The 11,579-nt window shown below is 34.6% G+C and overlaps 1 protein-coding gene across 1 annotated transcript; it reads right to left on the reverse strand.

The window, feature by feature from the left end:
- Nucleotides 1-1,679: 1,679 nt before the first annotated feature.
- On the reverse strand, nucleotides 1,680-9,500 carry LOC125478094 (potassium transporter 5-like). Its single transcript, XM_048585875.1, has 8 exons — nucleotides 9,225-9,500; nucleotides 8,742-8,967; nucleotides 5,241-5,489; nucleotides 4,236-4,286; nucleotides 3,875-4,135; nucleotides 3,267-3,434; nucleotides 2,887-3,141; nucleotides 1,680-2,668 (listed from the first exon to the last, which is right to left on the reverse strand). The coding sequence occupies exons 1-8, from the start codon at nucleotides 9,417-9,419 to the stop codon at nucleotides 1,680-1,682; spliced, it is 2,394 nt and encodes a 797-aa protein (XP_048441832.1). The 5' UTR covers nucleotides 9,420-9,500.
- Between the last annotated feature and the right edge of the window lie 2,079 nt (nucleotides 9,501-11,579).

The following is an 11,579-nucleotide window of genomic DNA, read 5'->3' on the forward strand; positions in this document are numbered from 1 at the left end:
TCGATCCCAAAATCGGAGTTCTCGAAGAGAACGCCGGAGTTGAGGAGGTCGGGGCAGCAGACAGCGAGCTTGTGAAGGGCGGCCTAGTTGCCAGGAGGCTTTGAGGAGTTGCCAAGGAGATCGGAGACGACGGAAGGGATGACCTTGTAGCATTTGGTCTTCCAATCATGGAGGAAAACTTGGTGAATGAGCAGGCGAGCCGAGCCCAGTTTCACGGGTCCCCGTCGAGCTTGAAAAGGATATTTAGAATGACGTCGTCGGAGAGCTTCGAGAATAGGGTTCCGGCCATCGGAATTCGAATTTGTATGAGAAATGATGGGACAAAAAGGACGGAAAATGACATTGAATTTGGGTATACTCTGGGGTTTTGAGAGATGAGTAACATAATTTATGTTTGGTTCGATTTGTTTTTCAGTTGTTTGTTTCTGGTGAATCGATTTGGGAAGATGGATTGGGAAATGTGCCAAGAATTAATTCGAGAGTAAATTATAGCAATGGTTTTTAACTCTAACTCACTTGGAGCAATGATTTTTTAACTAAAAATTCATTAACATTGGTCCTTCAACTTTAATTCAACTGGAGAAATGATTCCTCAATTTTAACATAATTGGAGCAATGATCCCCCAATTGTAGCAATGGTCCTTCCAACATAACTCATTTTGACAAAATTCTAATAAACTTGACGAAAATGATCATAGCTACATGTTTTTTATGATTGGAGGGACACCAATTGTAGCAATGATCATTCTAACATAACTTATTTTGACAAAATTCTAACAAAGTTGACGAAAATGATCATAACCACATTTTGATGAGTAGAGGGATCAATGGTAATGAATTTTTAGTTGAGGGATTATTGCTCTAATTTAATTAAAGTTGATGAACCATTGCTACAATTTACTCTTAATTTGAGCATAGGAGACGAACACCAAAGATAGGAGGAGAAGAGAGTTTTAACTTAAGGGCAGTTAAGTTGTTTTCACTTTAATTTTGATTAATTTAATAACAATTGGAAAAGATAAGCTATATTTCATTAGGTGGTTCTCATAATGGCTATATTTCTAAATTTCCCCAATACATGTTGTCTATTAATAATATGATACATGAATTAATAAAATTATAGCACAATCAGTAATATATTACACTAGAGAAAGAACATATAAATAAGGGTAGACCATGAAAAGAAGGAAGAAAGACTTGTAGACAAAATACATAGCATGAATGACCAATTGCTACTTTACTAGACAAATGTAAAGAAATGCATTAGAAATGGAGGATTACATATAAATATAAGTGTGTGTATATGTACATATTACAATTGCACTCTTTCTCGTGGAGGAGCCCGGAATTGTAATTTACTCTATACGACATGAATAGTGTTCTAAACAATTACTAGATTTATTTCTCTATTTGATGTAGCTAGTAATTAATCACCTTAATAAGTTTTTCTCAAGGATGCAGAGAGATTTTTAGTGTACCGAGAATATGGTTCGGTATACTAAGTGTTACAAAACAATTGGTTGGATACATCTAAAATAAAATTCAGTAAATTTTATTATGGCGATTAATTTTAAAATAAAATTCAATAAATTTATTGTAACACTTTGTGTACGAGGCTGTGTTCCAAGTAACTTTTTCTCCAAGGATGTACCCAATCTTTGTATCCACTTTCTTTTGCCCTAAATTTCATAAGTCATGCCCACTTTCAACATGCGCTTGTGAGGAATATCAAATACTTTATCACTCTGCCTCAAATTTCTCTTCAAGATATTGTAAGCATAATCAATCAAAATTCTTTTCGCTAGACCGGCTCCTTTGGCAGCCGTCACTTCATTTTCCCCAATCAAATGAACAACTCCCCACCTCCATGCTTTGTCTATTGCCTCAATCTCTCTGTCCAACAAATCTTGTTGCTCATCTTGATCATCAACTTGCTTCTTCAAATCCTCCTTCCAATTCTCTACACCGTTCGCCAAAGTCCCGTCTTTGAATTCTTCCTTAATCTCAAACTTGATCTCCCCATTAGTACTATGCATATTATTTCTCTGAGATATCCAAAAACTATTCTTTATGAACTCTTTCAACTTTTCCACCAACAATACTTCGAAGGGTTCGTTCTCATTGCGAACATCCGTGTACCCGTATCTTGCAACACATCGGAACACATTCAGATCCTTAGGCTCCACTCTCCGAAAAAGAAAGCGCTCTCCCAACGGAACCTTGCTTATAGGCAACGATTTGATTGAGACAAAAACAAGGACGGAGTGCAATGCAGGAACATTCGCAGCATAATGATTGAAGATCGGCGGGATGCCTTGAACAAGTTCCGAATAGAACACGGCGAGGCCAGGCATACGAGAAAAGTTTGCATCAATGGAGATTTCTTTGAGTTGTTCGGGAGAAATTTTGTGATTAAGCTCGTAATAGTACTTCCTTTGATGCACATCATTCCACACAAACATTACAAACATCAACACTGTGGCAAACGCAAGGGGAAGATATCCGCCCTGGTTAAATTTGTAGAGCACTGAACTTAGATACAGAAACTCTACACTTCCAATGACAAGAACATATGAGATGACGAGGAATATGTTGGTCTTCCATATCATGATCATGATTAGCACTAGGAAGGATGATGTAAGCGTCATTACAAACACCACTGCTATACCTGTATATATATCCGTACGGACACAAAAAAATTTTCCTGTCAGACTTTGAATGTGGACCATGTATTAATTTGACTCTCTTTCTTGAATGTGGACCATGTATTAATTTAATTTGGCTCAGGGTTAGATCGATATGGCAACATAAGCATTTGTTTGAATTTGTCCAAAAAAAAAAAAAAAGCATTTGTTTGATGATATAAGTTTGTCAAGCGAACATTACCGTATGCATTGCCGATCTCTTCAGTGCTTCGAAACCCTAAAGTGACTCCAACACAAGCTAACATGAGAAGGTAGTTCACTTCCGGAATGTAAACTTGTCCGGCATACTTGGTCGATGTGTGCACGACTTTCACACGAGGGAAACACCCTAATGATAGTGATTGTTGGATTATTGAGAAAGTCCCTGAAATCATAGCTTGACTAGCTATGATTGATGCCATTACTGCCACTCCAAACATAGGCCAATACAAAGGTTCTGCATGCATTCAGCACAATTAGAATCCGAGACGTATGGGTAAAAACTTAACATCGTACCCATTAAGATATTATGGAGATTTGATACTTAGCTCGTAAAAGGTTATTATAATATTATATTCTTACTTGGTATCGATTCGAAGAAGGTATCTTCAACAAGAAGATGGTGCTTGCGAAGAAAAGAGGCTTGTCCAGTGTATGCCAATACAAGAGCTGGATAAGTAACTGCGCACATACTTATTTGAATGGATCGCACTGTGAAGTGTCCCACGTCAGCAAATAAAGCTTCAGTTCCTGCAATTTGTGAATGTAATTGACGCTTTCATTAATAAATATTTTGGTGTGTAATTAGTGATTTTGAAGAATTTAAAAGAGTTATAAACTCATGGAATTTTAATTGAGTTTTCATAGATTTTACGTGAATTTTGAGTGAATTCTCTTAAAATATGATGGGAGAAAGACTGGATTCACTAAAATCTAAAATACAGTGATACACTATATATGGAATTCCTCAAAATTCATCAAAACTCTTAATTTTTTAAATCAAAATCATGATTGAATCCACGTGGACTTATAAGTTAATTCCTTCAAAATCTTTGATTGAGTACACCTGCATTTTTATGAACTTGTATAAACCCTTTAAAAATGTTGATTAAATACCTTTGGACTTTTATAACTTCATTTAAAATCCAAAATAAACACTACTAAATTTTTGAATGAAGTAAATTGGAAACCTGTTATTGCTAAGGCAATGCCACCAAGAGAAATCCAAGCGTCTTTTTTGTTCCTCCTGAAGTAATCTACTATGTATTGTGGGTTTAGAGCCTTGACCACCGTCGGATCAAACTTGATGAAATTGTAGACTCCAATTCCAGCAATCATGATAAACCAAATGCAAATAATTGGTGCAAAACTGTAGCCTACTTTATCAGTTCCAAATCTTTGAACCATGAATAGACCAATCAAGATGGCTACTGATATCAAAACAACCCGATCTGTACACACATATTAAATTAGAATTAATCACATTATTTTTCACTATCCATTTTATACACCACACACAAATTAACAATATGTGTATCAAATTATCAATACCTTCTGTCATTGCAGATGTGGCTCGTTTGATTCCTCCAACGGCCGCAAGAACTGCCATCAAATTGGAACAAAAAAATTTGTTACAACATCAAGTCAAAAGAAATCGAGCACATAATTATGCGAGAGTAAGGGACGCTACTGATTTTGTCTTATTGCAGAATTAATGGCTCAAAGTTTTAGTGCTCCAGTCAGTAACACCAATGGCGGATTCAGAAAAAAATTATTCGGAGGGTCACATGTAAAAGTTTAAAAATATTTCTTAGACATATAATAACCTTAGAAATCAACCATAGTTCCATCTTTCATAATTTATAAAACAGATAACAATACAAGTTACAATTGTCCACAATGGATTTTGATATTTTGAAAATGCTGCATTATAACTTCATTATCAATGGAAGAAAAAGCATTGCTCTCAGTATAAACCATCATACTATCACTCAACCATTGATCTCCATTTGGTTACGCAATGGACTTTTCACAATATTCATAGCGAAAAAGCTTTCTCTACTGAAGTAGCAACAACCAGTAGACCCATAGCCAATGTAGTTAGCAAATACACATGATTATACACATGTAATTGGCTAGGTAATATTTTATTAAAAAAAATTAATAAAAATGGCAACTCCTCTTTGAAGCATTTTATGAAGCACTGGAGTTTGGAGGGTCATGACTCGAGTGACACCAATGAGCATGGAAGTAGAGAGATTTTTGTCAAAACTACAAAGATGGTCTCAACATTGATATTGTTTTTGACTTGATCATTTGTTCAATAAAATTTTATACCCAAAAAACAAAAAAAACAAAAAAATCTAGATAGAACTCGTAGTGATACTATCCAATATAAAAAGAATTTTCGAACAAGGATATGCTTCAAGAATTCTAGCATATAATATATATATATATATACACACACACACACACATTATCAAGCAACCATGTCAAATGACGCGAGATATAGATATATACGTTTTTTTTTTCTTTTTAATTAAAGATTTGACAAACCTGAGATGCAAGGAGTGAGGACACCATCACCAATGACCATGGAGGTACCAAGCATGGTGGCGAATAATAGAAAGACTTTGGCGAATGGGCTGTTCTCTAATGAAGATTTAAGCCTTGATGCCCTCTTTACTCTTTTGGTAGGCAACTCAAGCTGAAAATTTGAAACATCGCGATCCTCCACTTGTTGACTTGGAGTCAAACCAACCTTGGCATATCGACACAGCAAAGAGTATAGTGCGAACGTCCCTCCTGCAAAAATATAAAAATTAATAACTGATATAACAGAAATATAGTTAGAAGGGTATTATTGTAATTGGGTTATATGACTATATAAGGGATTGTATAGTTATCATTTTCTTAAGTTCAGTTGTATACATTTTCTTTAATCAATCAATACAATCTCTCTTGTTTCTCTCTACCAATTCTTTCTCTTCCTCTGTACCAACTCTTCATCTTTTGCAATGTAGTTAATGGTATCAGAGCGAATGATGTCCAGTTGCAAACCATAGGTAGTGGCTGTACGTATCATAAGTAAACGAGTTGATTTCAGGGAAAGCAGATGGGCACTCGAAATATATCGTTCGCATTGGAAAATATTTTACACCCCCGTTAGAACAGCTTTGCTCCCCTTTATGCAAAAAGTAGCCAGCCCTGAGTAGGTGCAACAAAACAGTTGAATCCTTTCCCCCATTAAATCTGAAGGCAACCTCTTCAATAGAGTAGAGCACAAGAGCTCTCTGAGTAACATAGATAGCGTTGTTGTACTTGGTCTTAAGCCTTCGATCATCACACTCTCTGATTGCCTTTTCAATCTCCATCTCCCCTCCGAAAATAACAGTCTTCAAGGCAATGGAAATCTTGGCGGAGGGAGGTGGCTATGGAGTTGAAGGTCGAATGTGAGTAATTTGATTGAATATCCGAAGGAGTTTTGAATCAGAACAAAATTGGGTTTTGGGAGTTGAAGCGTTATATTTGCTCTAGTGACCAATTTATTTTGGAGACTTTCATGAAAAGGATTTGGACTAAGTTTATTTTAATAAAAAAATGATGCTATAACTTTATTTAATGAAAAATACTTAAATTTTAATGAAAAACTCTTAAATTTTAATGAAAAAGACATAATTTTAATATTTAAAAAAACTAACCTGCGGACCTGCGCACCTCTCACATAAACTGTTTATGAAACTTACTACATTGTTTATGAAACTTAACGATACTATACTATTTATGAAACTTAACGGTATGACACTGTTTATGAAACATAATGATACTACACTGTTTATGAAACTTAACGACACTACACTGTTTATGAAACTTAACGGTATGACATTGTTTATGAAACATAATGATACTACACTGTTTATGAAACTTAATGGTAGATGCTCGTTCCATATTTTCAAGTTCTTTCACCAGAATGCAATAAAAAGATTAAAATATATATATAAATAAATAAAAATAAATAAATAAAAAAACATGATAGGGATCAACATCCACTCTGTTAAAGTCACTCATGGCTAATAGCTCAATACCATTACTAGAAAAATGGGTGATGTGTCCAACGATGTTGTCAATGATGTTGCCCCACCCCTACCCCCAACCATCCCAACCACACTTGATTGACTCCCTCCCAATCATACTGCCCCAGATGTGGTTTTGAATCAGAACCCCCTTCAATTTGAAAATTTAATTTTAGAGGAATAAAATATGCTTGGATTATGTCTAAGGGTTATGCAACTGAAGGATTGGTTGGGTGCTCTTTGCACGCGCCTTTAGTTAGGTTTTTGTTTTGTTTTTGTTTTTGTTTTCTTTCTCTTGTCTTTATAATTAAATAAAGTTATAGGATGATTTTTTTTATTAAAACATAAAGTTTTGAAATCCTTTTCATTAGTTTTTTTTTATTTTTTATTTTTTTTTATCTGAAGTTAATTTCGCACAACTAAGAAATTAAGACACTTAAACTCCTAGTAACATGGCCAATATGGGCATATTTACTCCATTGACAAATATGAGTACATTTGCTCAAATGAAGCGTATTGTTAGTATTATGGGTTAGAATCAAATGAAATATGGTTAAAAAATCAAATTGTGTTTTCATGAGTAAGGGAGAATTCAAATATTTTTTTTAACAAACGATATTATCTACGTTAAGGAGAGAATGTGGGTTTAGCCTCACAAAAACTAACAATAATATGATTCAAATACACATTTGACCAGAATCGAATCTAACCTCTTACTTACAAATAAAAATAAATATTATTAGATCATAATATTAAGTGACAGGAAACACAAAAGATAAAACGCTTTTTCGAAAGCAATTGACTGAACTTGTATTTGCTTACTAATTTTCGATCCCCTATAAAGATCTTTTTGATATCAGTTATTAAAAAAGACTGAATTTTTTTTTTTTTTTTTGAAAAATAGAAAAGACTATGATTGAATTGGCAATTTAGAAAAAACTATCATAACTGGGTATTAGGCTATATCAGATAATATATATATATATATATATATATATATATTTGTTTTTTTTTTTTGGTCAAACGATAGATTTGTTAAATTAGATGGTAGAATAGAGAACCAACGAAATCTAAATCCATGTCATGGTGCAAGGGCAACACTTTTTGCCATGGTGCAAGGACAACACTCTTCACCATCACTATGGTAGGAGATCACTTGCTGCTAGATAACATATTATTGATTTTATTAAAAATTACCCAAAAAACCTACATCTGTGTATTTGATCTTATACGTGGTCAGAAAATCACACGGGTTAGGTTGGGGCTTTTGTCGGATTAAAAAGACAAAATTAGGGATTTGAAGTGGAAGAATTTATAAGGGAATTCTTCATTCTGGAATTCCTCATTCTTTTTTATAGTTTAATTATAAGAAGTTTGACAAATTAACCTCAGCAACCAAAATATGCAAACTAAGAAGGTTTGAGTCTAACCATATCTGATGAGGCACCGGAAGTTAAATTTCCTTTTTATATTTATTTATTTCCTATGAAAAAGTTGAGAATAGTTTAATTATATTTACGTTAGCGGACCTACGGGTCAGGTCCAGGCTATGTGTTCTTTTTTTTTTTTGGGTTGTGGGATGAGGCCGGGAAGAGAGGGGAATGCGTGTGTGTGTATATATATATTTAAATATTTAATTTTAAATAAAATCGAGTAATTTAATCGAAAATAGACTCTTTAATTATATCTATATAGTTATATGAATTTGGTTGACTAGTGTTTGGATTAGGGCGGTGGTGTCTTTGAGAGCTTCAGTGAGGTTTCTGTTTGCTATTAATGGCTGCTGTTTTGAATGTGCTGTTTCTTGGCACTCTCTTTCGTTGTTATGCCAACCTAAAAAGAGATGAGGATACGGGGCATTTGAAAACAATTGGCGCTGCCCCCCACGGAAACAAGAATATATAGTTAAGTAGGAAGGATTTAATAAGTGATCGATGTTTTTTGTTTGTAATTATACAGATGTAGAAGATGTATGGAGTCTTACCATCGCCATTATCGTTGGCCCGTAAGACGATAAAAACGTACTTAATGAGAGGGATTAAGGTGAGAGTGTAAAAGATCAAAGAAAGAACACCCAAAATGTCATCGTCATGGTTGATGCCTTTGCTGAAGGTGCTCGCATACACATACAGAGGTGATGTACCAATGTCCCCGTAAACTATTCCGATGCTCTGAAATGCCAGTTGCATTATCACTGCCCAGCCCGCGCCCTAAAAAATGTCCAAAGGAAAATAAATCACATGAAATCATTGTCATTTAGTACTTAAGTTTGGCTATATATCTCCGTACTTGTAAATGATAATCTCAAGTTTAACTCGAATAAATAACGAATTTGTCATATATTTTTGGTTGAAAACAACTTATGTTAAATGAGGATTGAATTCCAACCCTCGTCATATTTTTTTTGTTGAAAACAACTTGTAATAGTACTATTTTTATTAAATAACATAAGAAAATGGAGACGGACCTTGGAGGCATGGCCATGGGCAGCTGTGAAACTGCGTGACTCGAGGTCCAAGGAGTCGTATCTTCGCAACTTTTGCCATGAAAGTTTCTTCCCCTTGAGTTGATCCTTACCATGATCATGATGATCAGAAACTTCCTGAAGATCTTGGCTTCCTTGATCTGTAGGGTGTTCCACTAGTACCTCTTCATCAGGCATTTCTATAACACCTAGGTAGCCACTTCTCACACACACTCAAATTAATTTCTAGAGAGAGAGAGAGAGAGAGAGAGAGAGAGAGAGAGAGGGAGAGAGAGAACTGTAGGTAGTTTCCTCTTTGAGAGCAAAAGCAAGCTAGGTGTTTGAGAGAGAGTTGAAATCCGGGGGTGCGCAAGTATGGGGAGGTGTTCTCCTGGATGTAAGGATAGAAGGTGATATTTAAAGGCAAATTAAGGAAGAGGCCACAACTCATACGCGTACTCCCATATACTCATTTACTTTTATACTCATATACATTGACCTATATTTTTACGCATGGTTGGCATATGTACATATAATGTTTGAATAAAATATATAGAAACAAATCTCATGGTACTAGCAGAACAATAGCTAGGTAGGACGAGAGATTTTTTGTTGTATTAAAAAATATTATTATGCAGTATTATTTTACACAAATTACAACACGCGTATTTAATTTTTATTAATACGACATATAAAACAGTTATAAAGTTTGTTTGAAAAAAAAAAATATTAATATACTATTAAATTTGGTCTTTTTTTCTTTTGGCATAGGAATTGTAATGCACGTTGCCCAATTAGATATTTCTGTTTTTGGATAAGTAATTAAATGGCCAATAATTCAAGTTCTTGATAAGTAAATTTTATTTTATACTCCAATTGTGCTTCCACCATATTTTACTAAAAAATGCTAGCAACATTTGCACTTACATTTGCCTGTGAACTTTTTCACTTTTTCAAATTATACATGTCATTCGGAGACGTACAACAAATAAATTTTGAGATGATTTGTAGATGATAATAAGAAAATGAACGGTTCAGATTATAATATTATACGTTGAAATGATATCATGTGAAGAAGCCAAACATTCTACCCACAACTGCACAAATATGCTTAAGGAAAAAAGTATAGGATAATAACCATGAAAATCAGAACTTGTGTGTAATGAAATAGTTAAGTACTGGTATGTAATGAAATAATTAAGTACGTGAAACAGGTGGAATGTATAGCTAATTAAGCTAAATTTTCAGCTAATAAGAAACTGTATTAACACTGATCACGGTTAATTTGTTGCTTTGCATAGTTATAATCGGATAGCTAGCTAGCTTAGAGCAAAAGTCACAGACAGTTTTCTAGTGGAAGATGTGTACGTAATCGTCGTCACGTGTGACATGAGAAGGATTCAGGCTTTAAGCTTTTGGAAGTATCAGAGAAAAGCAACAAGTGTTTGACTTAGGGAATGCATGGAATGGCACAACCAAAGCTCTTCATTGGCATTGTCAAAATTCTACTACATGCTGTTTAGCTGCGGTAGGGCCAATCAGCAGGCGTTAAGTGCCAAATTTGGTAATTTTTCTTGTGTGGCAATTGCTACTGCTAACAAGCCTTATGGCTTTATGCCAACTTCCAACTACTTAGATCGATGTTGATTGTATTACAATATTTCACCAAGAATTTGAGAGAAAAAAGTTCATCGGATCTTCCAAAGTATAGCTGGAATTAACAGTGTCATGAGAGCAATTATGCAGTTAATTTTTCAATTTAACTGTTGTGCTGGCGTTTACTCAATTATATTTTATTGACACGTTAGTGGTCAGAAATTTAAATTGAGATCTTTCAATACTAAAAAGAGAAATATATCATTACATTAAGAGTGCGTTTACGTACACGTAATGAGAATCAAAACATGGAATCGTATTCCGATTATGGACCACTCATTTGTTTACTAAATTTTAAGGAATAAAAAATATGATGGGACCCACACAATTCAATTCCTCACTTTGGAGGAATTGGATCCCTTGATAGTAAGTGGTATTTGAGTTCCGGAAGAATGAGGGAATGGGGAATCCATTTTTCATACCCATAATGCCTTCACATAATTGCTGAAATTCCAATGATAAAACCAACACCCGTGCCCAGCGCTAGTCTTTCTCCTTCTCCCTCACTACTGCCCCCTTCCTGTCTTCCCAAGGCCACATACCCACCATCATCTTCCTCGACAACAACGACAACTAGAAAACAAGATCAGGTGAAAGCTTAAGAAGAACCCATTTTAATTATTTTATTTTTAACACAATGTTAAAAACCAAACTCCTTACATTCAAATCAACACGAAATACCTCGTAAACTAAACTTCAAAG

This window comes from the organism of the source record quoted next, unplaced genomic scaffold, assembly GCF_019419815.1.
Source record: "Pyrus x bretschneideri cultivar Hongxiangsu unplaced genomic scaffold, Pyrus_bretschneideri_v1 Contig23, whole genome shotgun sequence".
Lineage (NCBI taxonomy): Eukaryota > Viridiplantae > Streptophyta > Magnoliopsida > Rosales > Rosaceae > Pyrus > Pyrus x bretschneideri.

Excerpts from the sequence above, each read along its gene's own strand:
- LOC125478094 (XM_048585875.1), bottom strand. The coding sequence starts at position 9,419 with ATGCCTGATGAAGAGGTACTAGTGGAACACCCTACAGATCAAGGAAGC. Across the intron at positions 5,490-8,741 it reads GGCCAACGATAATGGCGATG|GAGGGACGTTCGCACTATAC; the intron begins GTAAGACTCCAT and ends ATATTTTTGCAG. Across the intron at positions 3,142-3,266 it reads CTTCTTCGAATCGATACCAA|AACCTTTGTATTGGCCTATG; the intron begins GTAAGAATATAA and ends GAATGCATGCAG.